This window comes from Miniopterus schreibersii, assembly GCF_964146895.1.
Source record: "Miniopterus schreibersii genome assembly, chromosome: X".
Classification (NCBI taxonomy): domain Eukaryota; kingdom Metazoa; phylum Chordata; class Mammalia; order Chiroptera; family Miniopteridae; genus Miniopterus; species Miniopterus schreibersii.
Window position 1 is genome coordinate 84537051 of NC_138104.1, and position 27769 is coordinate 84564819.

A 27769-nucleotide genomic window follows, 5' to 3' on the forward strand; every position below is an offset into this window, starting at 1 on the left:
ATCGATGTGAGAGAGACGCATCGATTGGTTGCTCCCACACTTGCCCCGACCAGGGCCAGGGATTGAGCCTGGGGCCCTTCAGATGGTGGGCCGATGCTCCGACCACTGAGCCAAACCAGCTAGGTCAATGTGCAGTTTTAATCAATAATGATGCCTTAAGTAAAAATGAATTCTCTGTTTGAATAGATATTTCACTTATGGAAATTAACAGAAGAAATAAAATTAGAAATAAAAAGTCTGTTAATTATAAATTTTTAAAACTAAAAGAAGAGTAAATCTCAACAAATAGAAAGCTTATACACAAAATTCATAAACTTTATATGATGAGTCTTAATTTTATACAGATCAAATAACATTTCAAGGAAAATTGATTTACTTTCATTAGTTGTTCTATTTTATCTGATAATGCTTATAAATTTCTAGCAATGTAAATACAAAAAATTTCTCCTCAAAATAGTTCATGTCAAAGAAAATTACGTATTTCCATTAAGATTGGATATGGCTAACTGTAATGAATTTACTTCAAAACATCAAAACAATAACTTACCTGAAGTCGCCAGCAGTACGGAAGGGATTTTTAATATCCACAGTGATTTCTTTCCATTTATAACATGGGCTTTTGCATTTTACAACTTTCTAAGGGAAAAAGTAAATAAAGACATATTAAATGGTAAGAACAAAAAAAGGATAACCTGAATTATAAAATAAAAGCTTAGAGTATCTAAAAACTTGCTCATTTAAATATTATGATATTAATTTATATAATTCCCCTTTTCCCAGAAACATTGTACTGCAAAAATCTAAGTAGGAAGACATAAAAACATATTTCATATTTTACTTCATCACTGATCCATAGTACTTTTGCTAACAACTGAACTGTCACAATAGTATCTCCCAAATGGATTTCCTTAAAATATTTTTATTAATGACTGAGCATTTCACATTTGAAAATTAATTAATTATAATATACACCTAATAACATGACATAAAGGATAGGCAGGGGTGAGTGAGTGTGTGTGTGTATGCACACAGCTGTGTGAGTGTATGAATATCTACCTGTGTGTAGGTGTGTGTGAGTGTGGCATGCCTGTGTTTATAATACGGTGGCTATACTGACATATTTTTACTGTAATAAAAGCACAAATATAAAATTTAAAATTCAAATTAACCAATGAATTTCCAAAGAGGAAAAGATTCTAAGAATCCTACATTTCAGACTGATCATGCTCTTATCTTCTTTGATTTCTCCACTGTTACCCACTCTACCTCCTGGTGACAAAGACCGCGAGTAGTCAGATGGAGCAGTAAACAGAGGCCACATGAGCTTCAAGTGTCAGCTTTTCTTCCCCAGAGCCATGTTAACAGCAGGCTGAACCCACCCATGTCTCTTAGATACATATGGCAAAGCACTGTTTTGTTTCAGAGAATTTGTGTGAAAGGACTGGGAAGCGTAAGAGTTCATTCGTCCAGAGAGAATCTGAAGGTTTAATACACATCTCGATGTGGATCACATGCCTGCTGCCTGCTCTGGGCGTCATTATCTAATAAGCCGGCCTGCCATGGGAACCGCTTACCGCCCTCCTTACAAAGCTGACCATCACTAGAGTCATTCTACTTAATTCCTACTCATGCCACCGCACACCTAAAATTCTTTATACTCCATACGGAAATCTGGCCACATACAAACTTACAGTGGTACCTCGGTTTCCAAACGTCTCCGTGGACGTACATCTCGGGTTATGAATGCTTTAAACCCCTAAGGAAATGCTTCGGTTTTCGAACCCGCCTCAGAAGTTCAACATGCCCCGCGGCTCCCGCTGAGGGCAGGATCCTGAGGCCCAGCTGTCGGCTGCGGATCCCCCGGTTTTCGAACATTTCAGAACTCGAACGGGCTCCCGGAACGGATCGCATTCAAAAACCCAGGTACCACTGTACTTCCTTGTCATATGTCCACGGTAGAACAATATATTTAGCCAAAATACTGACTACAAAAAGTCAATCATAGCAATGTCACAGCATTTTATAAAAATTTTTCAAGTCCTTCTCCCTCATTTTTTGAGATAAAACAGAACTCTGGAACATCATCACCTCTCAATAAATGCCAGCCTTAGCATTATCTTTATAACAGCTTTGATCCACAGGACACTCAAGATAAATTGAAGAATGTTCCAACTGGAGAAGAGAAACATTTTCTTTGCTGTGTAAATCACCAACCCTTAACTCAAATAAAAGCAGACACAGGCCCAGGGGCTGCTTTCACTTAAATCACAAGTCTCCATGGCAGAGGGTATGAAAGTTGCTATGAGTACAGTGAATGCCTCCGTGAATAGCACAAATGTACAGTTATCCTAAAAATCTGACCTTAAAATAACACTCAACACAAGTCCTTTCAAATTCTTTTGTGAAACTAGAGACTTATTTCCACTGAAAGAGTATCATAGTAAGAATATCAGAGGCACAGAGGCCAAAATTTGTGCAAATGTAACTACACACACACAGGATCTCAAGGAGTAAGAGCTACCAGGAGGTAAAACTCGGAAGAACAGCTATGCTTGGAATACTCCACGGCCTGAGAAGAGAAGCGAAGACATATAAAAGTGGTAAAATTTACCTACCATGGGTTTAAATTTGCGGACTTCACCCTTAAGAGCAAAAATCATTGTGGTGCCTTTCACTCCATTCTTAGGTATTGAAATTAATACCAATGAAGCTTCAGCAGGATAGAGGAAGCGACTGGTGAATTTCAGAGTGATATGGACTTCATCTCTATTTAATAAAAGATTAAAAAAATGTTATTGAAAAAAGACAATTAACAACCATCTATTCAGTGTAGACCATGTGCCCTGTGCCTACACTCTGCAATATACTCACTTCTACAATAAAATTCAAGATTATTACAGATCTCAGGAAGCCTCCAATCTAGTTATTGTCATCAGTTAAAACATCTTGCCTCATCTGTGTGTCCTCTTTGGAGAAGTATCTATTCAGGTCCTCTGCCCATTTTTTCATCAGATTATTTGGGGGGTTTTGTTGTTGAGTTGTATGAGTTCCTTATATATTTTGATATAACCCCCTTATCCACAGACATATGAAGAGATGCTCAACATCACTAAGCATCAGGGAAATGCAAATTAAAACCACAATGAGATATCACTTGTCAGAATGGCTGCCATCAATAAATCAACAAATAACAAGTGCTAATGAGGATGTAGAGAAAAGGGAACCCTTGTTTACCGTTGGTGGGATTTCAAACTGGTGCAGCCACTATGAAAAACAGTATGGAGGTTCCTCACAAAATTAAAAATAGAACTGCCACATGACCCAGAAATTACACTTCTGTGTATTTAACTGAAGAAATCCAAAACACTAATTAAAGAAGATATATGTCCTTCTATGTTCATTGCAGCATTATGTACAATAGCCAAGATATAAAAGCAATCTAAGTGTCCCATTGATAGACTAATGGATAAAAAGGAGTTGCGATTAAAAAAAGGATGAAATATTAGTATTTGAGACAACATGGATGGATCTAGAGGGTATTATGCTAAGTGAAATAAGTCAAAGGGCTTGGCCGGGTGTGGCTCAGCGGTTGAGCGTTGACCTAGGATCCAGGCGATTGCGGTTCGATTCCCGGTCAGGGCACATGCCCGGGTTGTGGGCTCCATCCCCAGCAGGGGGCGTGCAGGAGGCAGCCGATCAATGGCTCATCACTGATGTTTCTATCTCTCTCTCTCCCTCTCCCTTCCTCTTTCTGTAATCAATAAAGATATATATATATTTTAAAAAAGTCAGAGAAAGACAAATGCCATATAGTTTCACTTACTTCTGGAATCTAAAATAAACAAACAAACAAACAAAAAACCCAGGAACAATCTCATAGATACAGAGAACAAATTGATGGTCAACAGATAGGAGGGGGATTGGAGGACTGGGTGAAAAGGTGAAAGAAATTAAGTACAAACTGCCAGTTACAAAAACAGTCACAGGGATGTAAAGTACAACACAGGGAATAGACTCAATAATATTGTAATAAGTATGTGTGGTGTCAGATGGGTACTAGACTTATTGGGGTGATTACTTTGTAAGTTATATAAATGTCTAACTACTATGTTGTATCCCTGAAACTAACAACATTGTATGTTAACTGCAATTGGAAAATTAATTAATTAAAAAAGAAAACATCTTGATCCAGTCCGTTAAATCTAAAGTTAACTTCCAAATGTATGTATAATCTACCATATATTGGATTTTCTAACAGGCAGCCAAAGAAAATCATATATTTTTGTGTGCAAATTTCATAGGGCATTCTGTGCTGTTTAGGCAAATTTTTAATCTTATCACTGGTTTATGGTCACATGGAGAAAAAATGAGAAAGACTAAGAATTCAAAAAATACTTAAAACTGTGGTTGAAAATAAAATTCAAATCTCAAATGAAACTAATGGTATATAAATAACATGACTTTTATTTGCAAGATATACATAATTAAGAGGAGTAAAGAAAACACTTCCATAGCCTTTCATCCTCAACTTCCTAGTCTAAAACATAGTAAAAAGGTAAACAGTCTATGGCTTAAAGACTTCACTTCACTCTCTGCACAGAAATGACCAATCCATGGCATCCTGGCAACCCTGCATGACAACACCAGGCCACGTATGTAAGGCTTCACTGAAGTGGATGTTAAGTCTTGGCAGAAAATTCTATGATCTTCCTATAACATAACAGCATGGAGGCTCATGAAGTGCTGCCACAAGAACATTTCTCACTTGCCTCCCGATCTTCCCTGAGAGGCTATCACCAGAAAATGTCTGATGAGGTCTCAGACTTGCTACCTAGTCCCCTTCAGGGTAGAGTTACAGGTTATAAAAGTACTTAGTTGCAGCATGAAACTGTCAGCAACAGGATGTCTTACTGGACACAGTGCTGTCATCTGGCCCCGTTTGTTTTGGTGTTGCACTACACAAGGGACGGGGGGATCTAGCTCCTCTGATTACTTTTTTAAAAAATATGTTTTTATTGATTTCAGAGAGGGGAAAGGAGAAAGAGAGATAGAAACATCAATAATGAGAGAGAGTCATTGATCGGCTTCCTCCTGCACGCCCCCTACTGGGAATGGAGCCCACAACCCAAGCGTGTGCCCTGACGGAATCGAACCAATGACCTCCTGGTTCATCGCTCAACCACTGAGCCATGCCGGCTGTGCTCCTCTGATTACATTTGCTTTCACTGTTTATGTAAATAAAGAACTAAGTAAAAAATGATGTTCATTGTTTCTTTACTGGCTGAATCTTTCAGCCTTGCCTTGCCTTGACACAACTGTGGGTGATAAATCTGGGACAAATTTTACCTTTGCTTTTGCTCTGGCTTTTAACATATTTAGCATTATATATCATATCACAATTATTCTTTGTACAAACTATTACTTATCACCTTCCCTTAGGATACACACATTTGAGAATGGAGATGGGAATAGATTCTCTGGGCATCAAACTATGGCTTAATTTCCCTAGAATCATTGAGGAATTACTGATGAATGGGTTAGTTTAAGGAGCAACAGAGTAGATTGAATGGGGGACTTTCAAATCAATAGAAATATTCTCAAAATTGCTTTTTAGGGAAAAGTACAGCCACATCTAGTAAGAGTGGGAATGGTTTTTATCCAGATATGACATCATTGATATTCTCAATTTGTGCAAAATCAAATTTTCTTGGCTACTATGAAAAGATCCTGGACTTGAACTTAATTGAGAACAAAGAATATTTGACCTTGCAATCTTTTTCTGGGTATAATAGGCTCAAACTCTGTGCTAGGTGCCTTTGAGTGATTTAGGATTTTTCTAGATATTCTAAAATTCATTGTTAGATAAAACCACTCATTCATTCAATTGATATACATAGAAAATTTATAATATTCAAAGCACTGTTTTAAGTTTTTGGGATACACTAATTAGAAAAACACACTATTGCTGATCTCCTGGATCTTACATTTTATAGGACATGACGTACAACATATCATCACAAAGTAAATGTGGAAACTGCAAATTATGTGTGTGCTAGGAAGTGGTATGAGAGCACATAATGGGGAGTGTGATACCATCTAAAAGGTCAGATAAAGTGATATGTTAAGTGGGATATAAAGGTTAAGAGTGAGTGGCTAGAATGAGCAGGCAAGGAAAGGAGGCATCCAAGGACTCTGATAGGAGGAATTATGATGTGTTTGAAGACCTTACCAAAGGTCAGTGGTTCTGAAGCTTAAAAAGCAAAGGTTTTTGTGATGCAAAATATAGCCAAGAATCTGCCATGAAAGCCACGTGGACCATGTTGCAATGTTCAGTCTATATCACAATGGGAAGTTACAGGAATATTTTAAGTAGAAGAGTAACATGACCAAATTTGCATTTAAAAAAGAAATCATTGCTGTCCTGATACAGAGGATGGATTGAAGAGAAACCTTTTAGGAGTCCATTGTAGCAGCCCAGTTTAAAGATAATGGTACATTAAATTAGAATGGAAGATGTAGATAAGAGGAAAAGATGACAAATTTAAGATACATTTGGTAAAATCAATAGCACAAGATAATGGATTGAATCTCCATGGAAGTTGATGGAAAAAGATGTTCAAGAATGATCATATTCTAAATAACATGCACTTAGTAAATGAATTTATGGACCTATACTTAAGTCCTATGAAACATATTTTAAAATACAGTATCCTTTCCACGAGGCAATGGCTGGTTTTAGGACCATGAAGATTTGAGCTTCTCTTGAGTATAGAAACTCCTTTTATAAAAAGATGAAAGAAGGTGAAAGGATTAACCAAACAACCTACATGCATAACCCATAGACACAGACAACAATGTGGTGAGGGCTGGGGGAGGGTGGAGGTGGGGGTGGGGGCTGGATGGAGGTGGGCAAAGCGGGGGGGGTGTAGAAATGGAGGCATCCATAATAGTGTCAAAATAAAAAGAAGAGAAAATTCTGTAATCATATTGAAGCATATAAATGAGCAGGACTCCTTCCTGAATGTGTTAGGAAGTTCAGAATCAAATGGATGGTCTACCTCAGTTCATGTCTTAGGTGTGCAGGTATGGATATCATAATTATAGGTTTTATCTTCCTTCATATCACATGTACCGCATAAGCTACTTCGACTTGGCTTTTGGAAAAGATGGAGAATAAATATATAACACATCAATGTCAGCGCCCATATGGCTCGATGAGAATAACGAGGGAAAAAGGAACCAGAATGGTTTTCTAAAAGTATACTTTCACTTTTATGACACTCACTCTATGGGTGTAGCTAAATTTAGTCATGAAGTTGGATGCAGAAATAAACATGTTTGTTTATATGCTGGTGTATCTGTTTAATCTTTCTATATAAATTATATCTCTGGGAATTTAAATCCACAGCTGGCGGAAAGAATTATTACTAATCGTGATTTAGACAGAATCTAAGGCAGGATGTGGTACGCATAGATAATTATATAGTATCTGATCATGATAAAGCCACAGGTTTTTTTGTTTAATAAAACAAAATAGCTTCTGAATTCTATTCATAAAAACTAAAGACTCTGAAATTATTTAGTCTCACTAAAGAGATACTTAAAGAACCACCTAATAGTAATATTCAAGCCTACAAAATAAAGCCCATCCAGAAAAGAGAGTACTGTAATTGTTTTCCACATACATGGAGAATTAAGGATTACACCTTCTGGGAACCCTTCTGGGGGTTCCCCAAGAACACTTAGGTGGCATCTTCCTCCCATTTTCCTCTGCTTCTCTACACATCACAAACAAAACAATTATCAAATTATATCCTCATTGTATATTTGCTTATATGGCACTCTGCTAGACTGTAAACACTGTGAATAGTGTTGATGCTTTCACCTATGAATCACCAGCCCTTTGAGTTGGGGGGAGTAGCGGGAATACTTATTGACTGCTTCCTGTGAGTTCTAGTTACAGTACTAGGTGTTTTGCCTATATAACTACATTTATTGCTGACAACACTGTGAGTAGATATTCTGATCCACATTTTCCAAGTAAGAAAAATGAGGCTGGATCATAGAGACTATACACATCAGTATCAAAGCTCAGCATTTAATTGTTAAATGTCATGACAGAAGGGTCCTAGGCCACAGTGGCATCTGAAACTGAGGTTCACTACCTATAAGACAAATCTCATTAAAATTATAATAAAGGGATTTTTTTTTAAAGCTGCTAGTTAGAGGGAACCATTGATGAGCATCTGCACAGAGGCTAATAAAGGAAACAAAGCTGTCATGTTTCCTAGTTTCAGAGAGGGCAAAATGGGGCTCAGACAGCACTATTGTCCCCAAGGCCAATACAGAATGCCAGGCAATTGGGCATAAAAGCAGAATGTTTTCACCCTAAAGTGAAATCTGCCAATTAAACCTGTGCATATAAAGACTCACAATTTACTTTTCTATTGCCATATTATTACATGTGAATGGATAAACATTCAATGTGAGACACTGAGATCAAGAGAAACCAACGTAACAACTGACCTCAAGAAAATAAAAATAATATAGGGAATAGATGTGAATGTAAAAGTCAGAGACACTTATGAAGCTATTGTGACCCCAAATTAAGAACATGATGCTATGAACTAGGGATATTCAAAGAAAAAGAAAGTGTTCTTATAAATATATATGAGGTTATCTATCTATCTATAAATACACAATGACCAGGGATAGAGAGAAATGGCAACACTGAGGTATCTTTCAGGTATGATTATCAGTCTTCTACTGTTTTTCTTTACATTTTCATAGTTTCTAAATTTTCTACAATGAGCACACAGCACTTTTATAATCAGAAACTTCACACACTGCTTCCAGTTCTCTGCAAGAAAAAGAACAGTACTACACCAACAATTTATTGTCTAATTTCTATGGCCAATGTGCATGAAAAATAAACTAAAATTAAATGTATACAAAAAATGTAGCTGCTTTATATTGTTAAAATTTTTTAAGAAAATTGAAAAGGAATCTCAGCAACATATGAATAATTTAGCTGCTTGTGAGTAATGGTCTCTTCATTTATATATATCTGCTGAAAACAAATCCAGGTCACTTTTTAATGATTATAACACACATTAAATCTCTAGGGCTGATATGTTCAATGAAGTAAAATTTTTAAAAAGCCCACTTACTTCGGAGGAACTGTCACAGTATTCCCAAAATGGGAGAGGGAGAAGTCAGCAGCATCTCTTCCAATGATTGTAGCTTTATACACTAACTGTTTCAAGCTTGAACTTTTCACTAGAACCTACGTAGCAGAGCAAGAGAGGAAAAATAAGATCATGAGGTTTTAAACCTGTACAACATTTCTTATTTTTATCAAAGAGAGTTATACATTTTAATCATGAAAATATTTGTTCCTAATGTGCACTACTGGAGGAAAGCAGACTTTGTATTTGAAGACAGCATATAGTTTAGCAAAAGTGGGCAGGGAGAAGCAGCTCTGAAGCAAGGAAATGACGCAAAGATTTGAAGTCGAAAGTTAGCAACTTGGATTTTATTCTTATTGCAAAGGGAAATCTTTGGAGAATTTTAAACCTAGGACTTTCATAACCCAATTTACAAAAAGGATACTGTGGCTGCTCAGTGTGGAAAGTTATAAAGAGTGGAGGTTTAAAATCAGAGGTCCAGGCTGGCAATAATGGTAGCCTCTTCTAGAAGCAACAATATAGCTAGGGTCTTGTTGCCCCTTCCCTCTCAATGCTGGGAGATGGAGAGTACTGGGGAATGTTACTTCATTTTCAGAGAGAGCATTCCATGAAAACCTGATTATACAAGTCTTTATGTAGAATATAATGGGGATTCCAAAGAAAACACACACACACATTAGGAAGACACAAGGTTATCATGGAAAGTACTGAGTCAAAAGAGGAAGAAGACCTGGGGCAAATGGATGATTGACCAAATCACAGTAAAGGAAAGGTAACTGCACTTAGGTGGTCCAGGAACCAGACACACAGATATTTGAAGGGTTAATAATTAGCACTATGTGTGATTATAGTGAATCATAAGGAATATGGTAGAGACTTGTTGAAAGATTAAATTAACTACATTTATATTTCAATGAAAACTTTGGTAACTACCATGACAAGTATACTGTTGCTGAAGAGTTTTTGTTCAGTTATCCCAAGGATTTTGGGGTCTTATGTTGCTTGCCTAGCTATAGGTATCAGCACCTAAAGAATTAATTAACAGACCAACTGTTTTTAAGTCCCAGAGAGTTCATTTCCATTTTCTGGAAGGAAAAGTTAAAAATAATAAAAAATTCACTATGCACTATTATTGGCTTCTAGTCCTGGAACTTCCATAACCAGCCCTGAGATCTTAAGGAAGACATTCATTCTCATTGTCATATCACGTGTATGACACAAAGTCATTGGGTTCATCTGTGGTGAGAGTATTACACCCACCTCTAGGATTTCATGTAGGGGTGGCGAGTGGTACATGGGGAGAAAGGAATGCTGTTGAAGGGAAGCAAAGACAGTTTTGGAGTCTTAATTCCCGTTTTGCAATGTCAGTATTTAACTATTGTGTAAAGTTTGTTTCGAAAAAGGGGGGAAGGTCAATAACTTTAAAATTGTCTCAGAAAAATCACTGCACCGTACATTTTTTCATTAATTAGCATATGGCTTAATGGTTCCAGTATTCTATGTTTCTATTTGAGACATATAGCTACAGAAATACCTTTTCAATTATAGTAACCATTTCCTGTGATTTTTCTTTACTCGGGAAGATTGAAAGGGTTGATAGGAATGACATTCTATGACTTAGACGCTGCCATTTATGGTGCTGATGCATGGGGCAAACTATGTCTAAGTTTCTCAGCAACCTCCATATTAATCATTTTTCTTGTATGAAATTTAAAAGCAAAGCTTGCTGCAATTGATGTTTTGTTTACCATTTATATTTAATTTTGATTGTTTCCTTCAAAAAATGCATCTTGCATTTGTGAAAAATAAAAGCTGTGTCTATATAATGTCATCTATAATCTTAAGGTGTGAACAATATTTCTAATAAAAAATTAAATTGGAAAGAAATCATGTTCCCATTTTAATATGCTTTAACTTGATTTTTAACATCACAATTAAAATTTGTTTAAATATGAACTTGTGTTATTAACTAATTTTAAAAAAATAACAATTAAATGCCATAACGAAATACAAACATGTGGTCATAGTTAAAGAACTGTGAATACTTAACTGTAATAAATCACTGCTTAATCTAATTCAGACTCCTTCTATCTTTTTCAGACTTAAGCAAAACATGCCTAGCTCTTCAGAAATTTTATTTTGAAGTCAGGAGTCCTCTCCAATATAATTATAGCTCTAGGCTAGTTAGCACCCAAGGCCCTTGAATATCAGTAGAGTTAAGGAATTATCACAGTAAATAATGTTCAAAAAGGATCTAAAGCATTTTATATCTCTTTTTCTGGCAAAAGGGGAAAGAAATAAAATTTTAAAAAAGGAATTGTATCTTAATATTTGCTAACCAAAAAAAAAATCAAAAGGAGTGACTTTCCTTTCCCTAACTTGAGCCCTTAATACTTTGAGACAAGAACCCAAGTTTTCCCCAATTTTTAAACTGAATCTTAACAATCATCACTCATATTGTCACAGCAGCTATACGGTTATTTTTCCAAAGAGGTTACAATTACAAGTAAGACATCACCAGGACATATATTTTGGAGACCAAATATGGACAAGTTTTGCATCGGAAGTATAAAATTAACCCCCCACCCATAAGTATGGGAGGAATACATAAAACAGCCCGAGGAAAGGAAATAAACATGATCTGACCAAAGCAGTAAAACAACTTTTGTACAAAATAAGATTCTATCAGCCCATGGTGTCCTGAGAAAGAAGCAAGGAGACCACCTATAAATCTGGTTAAAGATTTTATAAAAATAATCTTAAATATAAACAATTTAAAACTGCACCATAGAAGATATTTCACAAGTATGCATATGAAACAAATTGTTTGAAATTGAGGTCAATGATTCCTGACAAGATATTTCTCAAAGAGAACACTTGTAAAATATGGACATATTTATGTAGATTTGTTATTGTCATAGGAGTTGAAATTTAATTTTCAATCTTTTTCTGAAAATTGAAAAATTCAGTTACACATTAGCACCTCAAGCTTATATAATATCACTTAGAGAGAATTAGGTGGCCTTGGTCAGGAGCACTTCCATTATTACTTCCCTTTATATATCCTCATTTGAACAAAAAAATCCATCTGGATGTGTAGACTGCTCCCCCTAAAGGAAAGCCAAGCACATTCAGATCACAAGTTTCTACTATGGCATCTGTCCTTTTGTACATGAAATGGATTTCAAGTTTCCTAAAAGGATTTACCCTTCAAAGTGCATAATTTTCATTTTCCATGTCCCCAACCCACATTCTTCAATTGCATTAAAGAGTCATAATTTCCTTGCAGGTGATGATTATTAATATGCAAAACCTGTCCCTTTCACTCTGCTATATACCTTTGGTTTAGAAGGAGCAACATTTGCTAAGGCTATTTACCATACTGAGAATTCTGTTAACTTGCGGTTGGGAAAGAAGTATCCGAAACCCCTTCTAAGTATTTAACTCCATGTATAATCTGGCCATAAGTATACCTTACCTGTCTCGTCACAGTGTCGTGTAGAGCACACTGAAAGGTCACCAACATCCTGGGGAGATATGTAGGGAGTCTTTCATACATGTAGACACAAAGCATGAGCATCAGGATTGGATTATGGTCACAGATGTCAGAGGCCTAGTTTTAAAGAAGAGAAATATAAATAAGAGAATATACAGATAAAATACATAACTAGAGCTAAAGCATAGTACAGCAATCGTTGAAATACTTTAAAATCTTTTAAAATGTTACTGATTGGCAGTGTAACTGAAATGTAGACACAACAAACAAAATATTGCTGTGAATCAGAAGAGCTTGACCTAAGCGTTAAAAGATGAATGAGAAGTGTACTAAGTATAGCAATGACCTCAGAGCCTCAAAGACTCCATAAAAGCCACTCAGAGATCAGAAAAATACTACACACTAGAAATACTGGCTAATGTGACTAAGACACTATCCCTGAGTTATTAAGGTATCATAGAATGCAGTGAAAGAAAACTTGAGAAGTAGACAACCTATTTAGGTAAAAGATGGCAAGAGAGTTTCAAGCAAAAGCCCAAGGGAGAAGGTAACACATGAGATGACCTTGAAGGCTGCTTGAATTTTAAACAGGCTGTCTTTGGTGTGAAGTAAAGGGTATATTCTATCAGAAAGACAAAACTATAGGGCAAGAAAATAGGGAAGTACAGTGTTCACTTGGAAGAAGTAAAATTTGAATCATGCATAAGGTAAGAAAGGACAGGTAGTGGAAGAAAAGACAGGAGTGCGAAGACCACACTGTGGAGGGATGGATGCCAGGGTGAGGGACTTGGTTTCTGAACAGGAAATGACACAAGAACAGCAATTCAAGCAGATCAAGCAGCGGATGGCTGGGGAAATACTTTTCCCAGAACAAACAATAATAAGGTAGAAAATGCAATTATAGTGATGAACAAGATAAATTAGTGATGGTTGGTGGAATACATTTGAGATAAAATCCAGACTACGGGGGAAAAACAGCAGAGACAATGAACATAACCAGAATGCACACTGAAGCTAAAAAGTAGACTCAGCAGCAGAAGGAGGGATTTTTCTATCAGTTTATATAGTGTCTTTGATCTAGAACAAGGTGGAGGTAGTGGGGAGAAATTATTCATAGCAAAAAGGAATTGGGATTGGTCTGAGGCAAGGATTCAAAGACATACAATACCACTGATAAACAAGCAACTCAGTCACTGTCATTGTACAGGGAGCTCTCGACACTTCCATAAAATGAAGATCACAGTATGACTTAATGGCACACATTCAAGTTAGCAACTCAAAATGACCTGGGCCTGGCCTGCAAATGCAAATAGTGCGAGAGCTATGGAAGTTGAAAGTGTTACAGTAGCCCCCCCTTTTCTACCGCTTCACTTTCCACAGTTTCAGCTACCCGTGGTCTAGTACAGTCCAAAAATATTAAAAGGAAAAGGAAAATTCCAGAAATAACTCATAAGTTGTAAATTGTGCACTGTTCTCAGTAGTGTAATGAAATCTCCCTCAGTCCTGCCCAGGATGAGAACAATCCCTTTATCCAGTGTCTCCACCCTGTATGCACCACCCACCCTTTAGTCAGGTGCTAGCCATCTCAGTTACCAGATCAACTGTCACAGTATCACAGTGCTTGGCTCAAGTCACCCTCATTTTATTTTATTTTATAATGTCCCCAAAGCACAAGAGTAGTGATGCTGACAATTCAGACATGCCAGAGAAGCTGTAAAGCGCTTCCTTTAAGTGAAAAGGTAAAAGCTCTCAACTTTATCAGGAAAGAAAACAATATTGTATGCTGAGGCTCCTTAGATTTACTATAAGAATGAATCTATCTGTGAAACTGTTAAGAAAGAAGAAGAAACCCATGCTAGTTTGCTGAGAGAGACCATATTTACATAACTTTTATTAGCAGTAGTTATTGTTGTTAATCTCTCACTGTGCCTAGTCTATAAATTAAACTTTATCATGTATGTATAGGAAAAACACAGTATATAGGATATATATAGTGTAAAGAGTGTTGCGGCATCCATGGTCTCAGGCATCCACTGGGGGCCTTGGACACATCTCCAGTGAATACGGGGGGGCTACTCACTCTATGTGGAACTAAGGCACTTGACTCTAAAATTTGGCTCCGGTTACCAGAGAATAATTTTTATAGCCCATCTAATCATCTGCTAATTTTCATTTCCAAAAACATTCTTTTCTTTTTATGGAAGAAGAGATGAGTTTATTCTTTCCTGTTTTGTCAATAAGCAGTAAGGTTTGCCAATAAAGGTAACTGGGGAGGGGATTGTGAGTAAAAAATAAGGGAGCTGGCCTGTCTCAGCAGAGTAGAAAGCAGCTAGTGAGTATGATCTGAGAACTAAGAAAGATTCCAAAATTCCAAGGTTTCTCATCAGTATTCCGTGTTCCCACATTTCTTTAATGAAGACAATGGTAGTCAACAAATATAGGAATGTTATTTAAAATGAGAAGAAACTAAATCATTAAATACAGAGTTTAATTCCCACAAAGTGGGCCAGCCGATGGGATGGAAAGTGTATTTGTTGGAGAAAGGAGAACACTAGTAACAAAACACTCTGAGCCCCAGTTTGAGGTCAGTAAAAGTCTTCTGAATGTTCTTTTAGTGATTACAACATAAAAGATATAGATAGAAATATAAAAAAGTATTCCAAAAAGTCATACTTGAAAATTTGAAAATAAAAAAAATATTTATCTTAGTGGAAAAATATATTTGATAATTAACATATTAAACTGGAAAACCAAAAAAAATGTATTCCTACCTTTCTTCATGATAAATTTCAATGAAAAATAACCTAAATTACTTTACACTTTAGTGTAAATTAACTACACGTTAGTCAATCCTAAGCTTAAAAGCCAAGTGTTAAATTAAGTTTCCTTAAGACAAGATTTTCATGTGAAGTATCTTTCAAAGACATAATCTTTTTCTCTATATAGGTCTAACCTAGAAGAACTTTTATTATATTGATCCATTTTTACCAGTGATGACAGCATTTCCTATTGTACTATCAAATGATAGGGAGTTAAACAAATAAACAAACAAAAAAATCAGAGAAAAATGCTGGAGTAGAAATCTGGTAAACTAAATTCAAGTCCTGCTACTACACAGTGCCATGATCTTGACTAAATAGATTGCTTTCACTAGGCCTCAGTTTCTTCATCAGTGACAAGAAGAGATGAGATGGTACTGAGCTTCATGGTAAATTTATTTCATTTGCTATGACTTCAAGATACCACCAGCTTTCTAACTAGACACCAACCATAACTAGCAGTATCCACTGACATACTGTAATCCCATAGAGAACACCGTTGACTACCTTCCCAACAGCAATTATCTCCTTTCTTCTTTACTAAGAATCCCAGTTTTTGTGGGTGTGCCATTATCTTTATCAAACACTGCTTTAGCTGTAAGTATGGGATGCAGTTCTGGTCAATAATACACAATGGGAAATATGCTGTGGGACCACTGAGAAAAGTTTAACTTAAGGAAAAAGAGAAGCACAATAAAAGGGTGCTATTCAACCAGCCCTAAGGGGAGCAGTGCGACGGTGTTACACGAGAATTTCTGGGGGAATTTCATGGGTGTTAGTGCACATATAAGCCAGTAGGCTGAGAAGGGCTGAGCAAATTAAATCTCTGAAAACTCTGTTGAAAAACTGAATTACTATCCAGATAATATTCTACTGTCTGATTTCATCTTACATAAAACAGTGAATCTACTTTTAAACCACTTTTACTCATGAATTCTGTTATTTATGGCTGAAACATCCTAGTTGATAAAAACAAACAAAATTTTAAGAGAAAAGTTAGGTCATCTATTCACCGTTAGCTCTCCTCACTACTCAGTGAATTATATGTAGTATGACATCTATAAATGTTTATCATATTTATTTTTATATCCATCTATCTGCATATAGAAATGAAAATACATTCTATGCTGTCCAAACAAGTCCCAGAATATTTTTGCTTAACATAAAAAGCATGTCATGAAAGGGAGACTATGTAATAACTGTATATTCCAACTCGCAAGATTCCACAACAGGACACAACATTGGCTCAGAAACTTATCTAGCTGATTCAACAGTTGCAAAGGATGTAAAAAATAAGGAATGTAAACCTTAATAAATAAATCCAGTGCTAAATTTCACAGGATTCAAATGTGGGCCAGTACTAAGCATCAGTACTGATTTATTATGGCTACGCTAATTTAATGGTGATATTTTTAAACTCTGCCATCTAATGTGGTTGGTAAATCCAGGCTGGTTAAAAGTTAGTGAATTGGAGCTGGCTGGTAAAAGCCTGGTAATTACCTGCTAAGTTAATTGTCAATTTCTCTAGTCATCAAATCTTGGACATCTCTACATTTTTAAGTAGTAGATATATTCTTAAATATTTTTAGCTATACAATTAAAATAAACATTTTGAGTCAACATATCTGAGGAAATCAAAAAACAAAGGAGAGAATCATAACATGATGAATTATATTTTCTAAACAAAGATATTTTCATATTCTTATGAACTTCCAGCAAATTCTCAAGGGCTACCTTAAACACCAAGTGTCCCATGCAACTTTTCCTGGTGTCCTTATTAGAACGACTTCTCTTCCCTTTTGGTCCCATAGCATATTGTTTCTGTGTCTATTGCGGCATTCACTGTCTGCTTTGCACTTAGCTCTTTTTCATGTATTTGTCACTCATAGTGGTTAATATCTTTGAAGGCATAAGTGTGTTTTAACCATATCTATACCCCTTGCAGGGTCTGTCTGCTGTTTTTCATAAAGGAGATTCAATAATTTGTCCAACTGATGGAAATGGTAGTATTTTTATTCTTCCAAACCGAAATCTTTTAGTAGAGTTTACCTTTAAAACTCTCTTATACAAAAACTCTGACCAAAATCTTTGATTACAGTTTCTCTTTACAACTCTACGAATATATAAGAATGTACATGTCAAATGTGGTACAAAGTAAGTTTACCATGCTAGTGACGATACTAGTACCCAAATGTGGGTTGATATAAAGTAATGCCTTACACTTGCTAGAAAGAAAATACTTTGGTCCTTGACCAACTGAAATTGCCTTTTGATTGGTCTGTTTCTCTGTCCCCAGTCCCACTCTTCCCAGTCCATCCTGACTATTGTTATAAAAGTAAATGCCTTTACTCCCATAATACCCACAAAGTAAACTGCTGACTTTTTATGCTGATCCAAGAACGTAATATATGCCCATGTCTATTTCTAATCCTAAATTTCAACCTAGGCAACCTAGTCACACATGTTCCTTAATATATGTGATTTGTTCACATTTATCAGAGACAGAGACAGAGACAGAGAGAGAAACAGACAACAGGCCTGTAAAATAGATCAATTGTGCTAAGTCCATGTCACTAAATTGAGACTTAATACTAAACTAATTACAATTTCAGCCTCTTCCAAGAATGTAATCCTAACTAGTCAGTCTGGAATTTCCTGGTCACACTAGTGAGGCCATTTGCCTGATGATCCCAAAGAAAGGTGACCCTGTCTGAAACAATCCACACTTTCCCAGTCACTTCCTTGTCCTACCTGCCTATAAAAACCCTCCACTTTATGCAGCTCCATGGAGCTCCTTTCTAGTTGCTAGAGGGGATGTTGCCTGATTCATGATTTATTAAATAAGGCCAACTAGATCTTTAAATTTACTCAGTCGAATTTTGTTTGTTCTACATTCTGTTTATGACATATCCTCTGAGTAATCACCTTCTTCTCTTACCATTTACAGTCGAAACTCAATCCGCCCTTCAAGAACCCAGATAAGTCCCGCTTCATCTACAGAGTCTTTGGTGGATCAATATAGACCACACTGATCTCTACACTTTTCTTTTTATACACACTGACAATTAAATAAGTAGAATATTATTTATCATTTAATATGCATATATGTTGATAATTCAAAGTTTGTATATTCTTCAAAGTCAGGAATAATTTATACTATTTTCATTACTCTAAAATAACAAAGTACCCAAAAATGTTAAGCATAGAATATAGTTTTGATTATTACTATTGAGGATTTACTGTGAAAAGCTAGATGGAATTACAACTTGGAGGTCCAAATGTAATGAAAATGTATATTACCATTATGATCTCTATATGAATACTTATTTTAAAACCAAAGTGAAATATTTTTTTTGTTACTAAATTAGAAGACGATAATACTATCTATATTCAAACAACTCTGCTCTTTTAATTCATTCTTAGAGCTCAGTAAGGTTAATAAAGCATTCATTCTTATAGGTTCAGAAAACTGGAGCTATCACTAGAACTTTCTTTTTATGTATAGTTGGATGCATATAATTATATACATTAAAAAATATCCTGTAGAGCCCAGCCGGGATGACTTAGTGGTTGAGCGTTGACTCAGGAACCTGGAGGTCATGGTTAGATTCCCGGTCAGAGCACATGCCTGAGTTGAAGGCTCGATCCCCAGCAGGGGACATGCAGGAGGCAGCTGATCAATGACTCTCTCTCATCACTGATGTTTCTCTCTCTCTCTTCCTTTCCCTTCCTCTCTCTGAAATCAATAAAAAACATATTTAAAAAATATATCCAGTAGAATTCTATGAAGTCATACTTCAATTTTTACATTTTAATAATATCCCATGAAAAGACTGTTTTGGTTTCGATTTAAAATTTGTGAAGAAAGGAATATTATAAAGGACTAAACTAACATTTTTCCAAAGAAGGCATACACATGGCAAACAGGTACATAAAAAGGAGCTCAACACCACTAATCATGAGGTAAATGAGTCAAAATCACAATGAGATATCACCTCACACATGTCAGAATGGCTATTATCAAAAAGACAAGAAATAACAAGTATTGGAGAGGATGTGGAGGGAAAGGAGCTCTTGTGCACTGTTGGTAGGAATGGTGCAACCACTATGGAAAACAGTATGGAGTTTCCTCAAAAACTTAAAAACAGAACTACCATATGGTACAGCAATCCCACTTCTGGGTACATATCCAAAGGAAATGAAATCAGTATGGTGGAGATACCTGTACTCCCATGTTCAATTGCAGATTCACAATGGTCAAGACATGGAAACAGCTAAGTGTCTGTGGACAGATGAATGGATAAAGAAAATGTGGGACACTGCCCAGCCAGCATGGCTCAGTGGTTGAATGTCAACCCATGAACTAGGAAGTCATGATTCGATTCCCGGTCAGGGCACGTGCCTGGGTTGCGGGCTCGATCCCCAGTAGGGGGTGTGCAGGAGGCAGCCGATCAATGTTTCTCTCTCTTTCCCTTTCCCTTCTCTCTGAAATCAATAAAAACATATTTTTTTTAAAAAAGAATGAAAATGATACATACTTGCAATGAAATATTATTTAGTCATAAAAAATAAATCCTGCCATTTGTGATAACATGGATGAACCTGGAGAACATGCTAAGTGAAATAAGCTAGACACAAAACGACAAGTATTGTATGATTTCAATTATATGTGGAATCTAAAAGGTCAAACTCATAAAACCAGAGAGTAGAACAGTGTTTGCCAGGGGGTAGGGATGGGAGAAACTGGGAGATGTTTGTCAGAGGGTACAAACTTTCAGTTATAAGATAAATAAGTTCTGGGAATGTAATGTAAATCACGGTAGTTATAGATGTTAATAGTGAATTGCATACTTAAAATTTGCTAAGAGAGTAGGTCTTAAGTGTTCTCACCACAAAAAAAAAAAAAATGGTAACTATGTGAGGTGATGAATGTTTTAATTAACTTAATTGCGGTAATCATTTATATATAGTATACACACACACATATATAAAACATCATGATGTTGTATACATAGAAAAATTACATCATACAAACTAAATATACATAATTTTTATTTGCCAATCATATCTAATAAAGCAGGAAGTAAATAAGAAAAGAAGACCCTCATAAAATATTTATAGAATGTATGATATAAATGAACTCACCTGTATACCCATGCTAAAGCCAATTTCACAAAGGCTATTCACGATAATCACGCAATTGTGAAAATACTGTTCAGAGCTTTTTGGTTGTGTGTACATATTTACAAAATGAGGCTCAATCTGGAAAAGGCAACAATCAAACAATCAAACCTTTCAGTAAGAGAATAAAAATGACTGCTGTTTTACTGTTCTCTGTAATTCAGCAAAGAATCGTTGAAATATTAACATTTGTCTGTAACAGACTACTGCAATCAAAATACAAGAATAGACAAAAAGGTAATTCTAGCCATGCAGATTCAAGTGTTACATAAAGTCAAAACATTTAAAAGAATCTGTTTGCAGGAAATGCTTTGAATTTAAATTACTAAGTTCTTTCAAATAATAGAAGACCATTCTGCATAAAAATAACTCTTACCAGAAATGGACAATAGGCTCCCAACACTGTGGCAAAAGCAAGGCCATCTGAAAGGTCTCTGTCAAAATTTAGTATCCATCTCTCAGAGGGAACACCTGTTCAAAAAAATAAATAAATAAGAATATAACAATAGTTTTACTTTTCTAAAAAGGTATCTTATGGAAATTTGAGCAATAGTCAAAGAAACATTTGTCTTTGACTGGAAAAGAAAAATAATAATATTATGGAAATGAAAACAAAATTTAAACCTCAGAAGCTTGATACCAGGAAATATATCTGCTGAAGGTTTTATAAGCAACTGCAAAAGCTGTCTCCTTTTATTTATATTTGAACAGCTTTGAAGAATATACTACCATGTAATAATGGAAGAAAAATCGATGATTTCAAAATTACTCATTCAGTAGAGTACCTTGGAGTTCAAATATTTGATCACAATCATCAACATGGGTAAAGAAGCTCAGAAGACATGAAGTTACTTGTAACTCTAAAGTTTTAAGGCCAGTTTTCCTATCTGTTGCAGAAATTCTTCCACATTTAGGGTAAGTGGAAGGAGATGGAGATTTATGGCTTAAAGAAACAAGAATTGACTTACAAAAGATAACACAAGAGGGAGGACTAATAAAAGGACTTCTCAGTTACAGAACTGGCTACTACACTGAGACTAGAACAAAAGACAAAGTATCTGGATATTTAGTAAATATCTGAAGGACTGTCCTATATTAGTGAGGGGGGGTGATTTAAACATTGGAAATCAATGTTATATTTAATGTGACATTTCCTTTTTTAAAATGTTTCCAAAAGGGCCTAGATTATTACTGGTTTGAGATGATTTTGTGTATGAAAACAAGGAGAAAATTGGTGATCTTCATAAATTCCATCAAATCTCTTAATTCCCATTTTCTGTGAAGAACAAACTATGACAAGATATTTGTGACATGCATATTAATTCCACAAATGAGAACTGCTTCACATCTGAACTGTAAGACTTAGTTTTCTCTAAAACCACAGATGTCCTGGAATATTTCACAGAAACAGTACCAATACCCTTTCACCTGAGATGCTACAACATTGAATGTTTCTATAGGACTTCTATTGCAAAATCAATTTTGCACACAAAGATCACTAGTAATTGCCAACTAATTCACAGCATACATTTTGCACTACAGTTTTCAAAGTATTTTTTCCTAATAGAAACCTCTAAATAATATTTGGTATAAGATGTGAAAAATCAAAGAAATGATTTTAAAATGCACATTTCTAGATAGCTATATAATTATAACCTAAATGTGTTTCTCTTAATGTGTACTTATCACTCATGTCTTCTAATATAAGCAAAGGGTCTCACTTTTGTAGCAGATGTTCATTTTTCTATGAACTAGAAGCAATTCTAACTTTAATCTGAAAAGGGCAATTTACTAGCCTTTTAAGTTGATGGTGAATCAGTCAGTTAGCAGGGGAGTTAGACCGTGTGCTCTAAATATTCCACCCTCATCTTGTACAAACATTAGAAAAGGGATAAAAATTCCCCTGGAGTTTAATATTTTGTGGAGGAAAGGTCACACCCATAAAGAGAAACAACTAATGAAAAATCTCCTAACTAGAAGCTAATGAATAGATAACAATATAGCAAAAACTAAGCGTTATACTGTTATTATCAACTCCACAACTGCAATCCAGCACCACAGGATGCATTATGACTTTCCCTATTTCCTTATTTCTAACTGGCCCTCATTATCTACAATGTATTTACTTATTTGTTCAACACTAGTATACATATATAGTACCTTCAGAATTGTAAACCCATAGCCTTGTAAGAAAGTAATGTGCATGTACAGTATTTTTTTGTCTTTAATTCTACAGAATGCAGTCATGATATTGTTTTCAAAAGATAATTAAGTCAGCCCCTTTCTTCTCCATTACATTCAGTGAAGTTGTCAAACATTTGTAATGCAGTTCCATTTGTCATGTGTCACATTCATTTGTCACAGCCTGCATTCCATCCTGGATTGCTTCCATGTCTTGGTTGATTAAAAAAATACATATACTAACATTAAATCACTCTTTGGAGTGCAGCTTCTAGGATTTTGACATATACATTGTCATATATTTACCACCATAATACCACACAGAAAAGTTTCATCACCTACACCCCCAAAATTTCCATGTGTATTTTAGAGTCAATGTATTGATATTTACAAAAATAAGTGTGTGACGTCAGAGCAATGGTGCCATGAGAGATATCCTTGGCCTCTCCCCCTGAAATTTCAACAAATTAACTATAATTCAACAAAATATTTCCTACTCAACACATAGGCACGCCTGAGAGACCCTCCATTGAAACATCTAAAGGTGGGAAACTGGGAATAAGCAGGGAGACCAGAAGGGAGGAAAGCCCAGACTGCCCTCAGATGCAGCCCTACAGCTGGGAGCTCGTGGTGCAGCTGGAAGAGGGGAGGAAGCCGAAGGTAGCAGGCGCTTCCTTCAGCCTGCTCAGAAGAACAGAGAGCTGCCAGAAGCCAGTCCAGCAGGGCGAGCAGGGTGAACAGTGACTGAGCCAGCAGGTGCCTGACAGAGTGCAGGATCCTGCTGTGTGGCTGTCAACTGTCAGGCTGGCATGTTTCTGACAAAGAAACAGAAAAGCAGAGAGCTGCAACCCCTTGGACTCCCAAAACTTGCCTCCTGTTGCCCTCAGTGTCCTGTTAAGGAACATTTTATCTGTAAACCAAGAGCTATTGCAGTAGAACTGCTCTTTCTCTCCGTGACTGATCCCTAGGTGGCGTGCTTGAGGCTGGATCCCACAGAAGTCTGGGTTTGCGATTATGGTGAGGGAAAAACAAACCCCACCTCCAAGCAGCGGAGCTGTCTTACAGAAGCCATGGAGGTCAAGTCTGGGACATCTCAGAAGTAAAAAAAATCTTGTGATTCAGCACCATCTACTGGAAAAACAGTAGAAAGACCTCTTCAGAGAACACTGCTATAGTAGGTATTTTTATGCCTAGATAAAGGAGATGAGCAAATACCATGAAAAACGTGGTAACGAGGATGATCAGAAAGAAAATGAAAACTCCCCAGAAAGGAAGCTGGAATACATGGAAATATGTGATATAAATGACAGAGATTTCAAGATCGCAGTTCTAAAAATACTCAACAAGATGCGAGAAAATACAGACAGGCAATTCGGTGTACTCAGAAAACAAATCAATGAATAAAATGAGTCTCTTTACCAAAGAGTTTGAGACTTTAAAAAAGAGCCAATCAGAAATCCTGGAAATGAAGCATGCAAGTCAGGAGATTAGGAATGAGCTACTGAGCATAGAAAACAAAGCCAGCCACATGGAGAAAAGGATTAGTGATACTGAAGACAGGAATCTAGAAATGATGCAGAGGGAAGAAGAGAAAAACCTAAGCATGAAGAAAAATGAAAAAGCTCTATGAGAATTATCTGACTCCATCAGAAAAATCAATATTAGAATAATGGGCATTCCAAAAGAAGAAGAGAGGGAGAAAGGGATGGACAGTCTGTTTCAATAGTGGATGAGAACTTCCCGAACCTATGGAAAGAACTATATCCTCAAGTTCAAGAAGCCAACAATACACCTAGTAACCTCAATCCAAAGAGACCCTCTCCGAGGCATAGTACATTAAAACTGTCAAAAATTAATGACAAAGAAAAAATTCTCAAAGCAGCCAGGGAAAAGAAGGAAGTAGTCTACAAAGGAAAACCTATCAGAATATCATCTGATTTTTCAGCAGAAACTCTACAAGCCAGAAGAAAGTGAAACCAAATATTCAAACATCTGAAAGAGAGAAATTTACCAACCACAAATAATATATCCAGCAAAAGTATCTTTTAACTATGAAGGAGAAATAGACATTCCCAGACGTACAGAAGCTGAGAGATTTTATCACCAGAAAACCTCCAATACAAGAAATACTCAAGGGAGTTATTCTACCTGAAACAAAGAACATAAGGTCACAACACTATGAATAAGATCACCAAAACAACTTACAGCATAAACAGGGATAATTTGTGACAACAAAAACATAAAAGAGGAGGGAGTAAAGGTCTGAACTGGAAAAGGAGGATGAACTTTTTTTTTAAAGTACAGTGGGCTTTTCATTGGATTTACACCATTTTTATATCTTAACAAGTCCTCAACTCCATATGCATGATACATTTCTCTAATTCTCTTTGATTTCTTTCATCCATGTTTTGTAATGTTCAGCACATTTATCCTGTACATATTTTGTTAGGTTTATACTTAAGCATTTTATTCTATGGTAAATTATATATATATTAATATCAAATTCCAATTGTTTACTGCCATTCTATAGAAATAGTATTTACTCTTGTATAGTGATCATATATCCTACAACCTTGATAAATTCATATACTAGTTCTAAGAGCTTTTTTTGTAGACTGTTTCAAATTTTCTACTTAACTGTCATGTTGAATCTCAGCCCCTTCCCCAGGGGTAAAGATGGTGTGTGTGTGTGTGTGTGTGTGTGTGTAAGCGTGTGTGCACGCACACAGGCATTGTCAAGTTTCTTTTTGCAGCTGCAATGAGTTTTACCATGGCACTAAGGATTGACAGTATGCACTGTCCTTCTCCCCATATATTAAAGCTTTTGTTCTATATGGAATATAGGAGTCTGCACGAATTGCTTGCCCCTCCCCTAGGTCTGCAGTATAGGAAGCATATTCTCCAGACTCACTCCAGTCATTTCTGTGAGCAACCAGTGAGGTCCGTGGAGTAAAAAGCGGACACAGACTCCCCCTATAACTGTGACCCCCCAGGGACTTCATGCACTCTCACTAGTGTATACTTGGCCTCTATCAACTCACCAAACACCATACTCAACTCTTCTCATCAGTATTTAGCTGTCTCTACCACAGCAGACAACTGATATTATCCCATTTCTTCCTGCAAGCACCTACTCCTCGTTGGACTTTGGGCTACTTTGTTGGCCTACAGCCTCAGCTTCCTAGGGGAGCTTTAAAACAGTGAGAATTTACCGTTTGTATGGCCTCTGCTATTGTAACAACAGGGAGAAAAAAACTCTTTCCAGTCGTCCTCTACTTCCCTGAGAAGAACCAGTGGCATCCACGTATTGTTATTCAACCCATCGCAATTTTGGAACTCCTTTGATATTACCTGTCAAACACCAGGTGGCACAGGCTATTGGTGCTCCAACATGGCTCTCAGTGTGAACAGGATGGTGATAATGCTACAGAACAATGCTGGGAAGAGGTATGGACCAAACTCCAAAGGTCTTCTCTAACCTCTGATTCTAGGTGTGTATCCTGCCATTCAAACACAAAGCTACTGCCAAGTAAGACCCCACCACAATTTACTACAGCCTTGCCTTAGGTATATCAAAGATTTTCTCTGTTGTAATGTAAGCTTCTTTGATCTAAGCCACTCTCTCTTCTATGCTCCTTCTAAGATTTTGTTACCCACAGTGTGCTATGTGAATCAGCAGCACCTTCGACTAAAAGCTTATTGAAAATGCAGAATTTCAGGCCCCACTCAACATCTACTCAAACATAACATCAGTTTAACAAAATCTCCAAGTGATTTCTACTCACATTACTGTCTGAAAAGTACTGGTCTAGGGTTGTTTTTTAGAGAGAGAACCAGCAGTCTAATCTAATCTTCACATGTCAGGAATCAGAAAATTCCAGGGCTGTTTCACAGATTTTTTAAAATTTTAATTTGGGAGTTATATATATATTTTTAAATATATCTTTATTGATTTCAGAGAGAGGAAAGGAGAGGGAGAGAGAGAGATAGAAACATCAATGAGAAGAGAGTCACTGATCAGCTGCCTAGCCCACAAACCAGGCATGTGCCCTGACCGGGAATTGAACCCTGATTGCCTGGATCCTAGGTTGACGCTCAACCGCTGAGCTATGCCTGATTGGGCTGAGAGTTATATTTTTATGTTTTTATATTATGTCACTTCAAAGAGTCAGAAACATAAAATATTAATAAAAATTGTGGTCCTAAATAGTATTATAAATTAGAGATATGGCTGTTAAACATAAAACTGGATCATTTTATGCACATTCACTTATTTTTATGAGCATCATAATTGCTATATAAATATATTTTAGGTGATTATAACAGTACATTTTTACAACAGCTTTATTGATATATAATTCTCACATTAATCTCACATAATTCAATTGTCTAAGCCATTGTTATTATTTTCACAGAGTCATAAAGTTGTCATCACTACCTAATCTTATAATATTTTAATCAACACAAAAAGAAACTCCAGACCACTTGCTATCACTCCCCATTTTCCTCTTCTCTCATCCCCTGGAAAAAATCAATTCTACTTTCAAAGAATTTACCTATTCTGGACATATCATAGAAATGGAATCATAAAATATGTGCCCTTTTGTGTTCTGGTTTCTTTCACTTAGCATAGTGTTTTCAAGGTTAAAGGTTGTAGCATGTATCAGTGCTTCATTTTTTCATGGCTCAATAATATTCCCCTTTACGAATACACCACATTTTGTTTATCCATTTATCAGTTTATGGGCATTTGAGTTGTTTTTGCTTTTCAGCCATTATAAATAATGCTGCTGTGAACATTTATTTAGGGGTTTTTATATGAACATATGTTTTTAATTATCCTGTGCATATCGTTTAACATTTTGAAAAATTGCTAAACTGGTTTCCAAAGTGTTTGTACCATT

At 36.2% G+C, this 27769-nt stretch overlaps 1 protein-coding gene across 1 annotated transcript in view; it reads right to left on the minus strand.

Moving 5' to 3' along the window:
- CFAP47 (cilia and flagella associated protein 47) overlaps positions 1 to 27769 on the minus strand; it is a gene marked incomplete at both ends in the record, with an annotated part of 352044 nt that overhangs the window by 162439 nt on the left and 161836 nt on the right. The window contains 6 exons of the mRNA XM_081125415.1: positions 548 to 636; positions 2616 to 2766; positions 9171 to 9286; positions 12667 to 12801; positions 20649 to 20765; positions 21061 to 21155. Of these exons, the coding sequence (XP_080981541.1) occupies positions 548 to 636; positions 2616 to 2766; positions 9171 to 9286; positions 12667 to 12801; positions 20649 to 20765; positions 21061 to 21155 (703 nt within the window). The remainder of the gene's footprint in view (positions 1 to 547; positions 637 to 2615; positions 2767 to 9170; positions 9287 to 12666; positions 12802 to 20648; positions 20766 to 21060; positions 21156 to 27769) is intronic.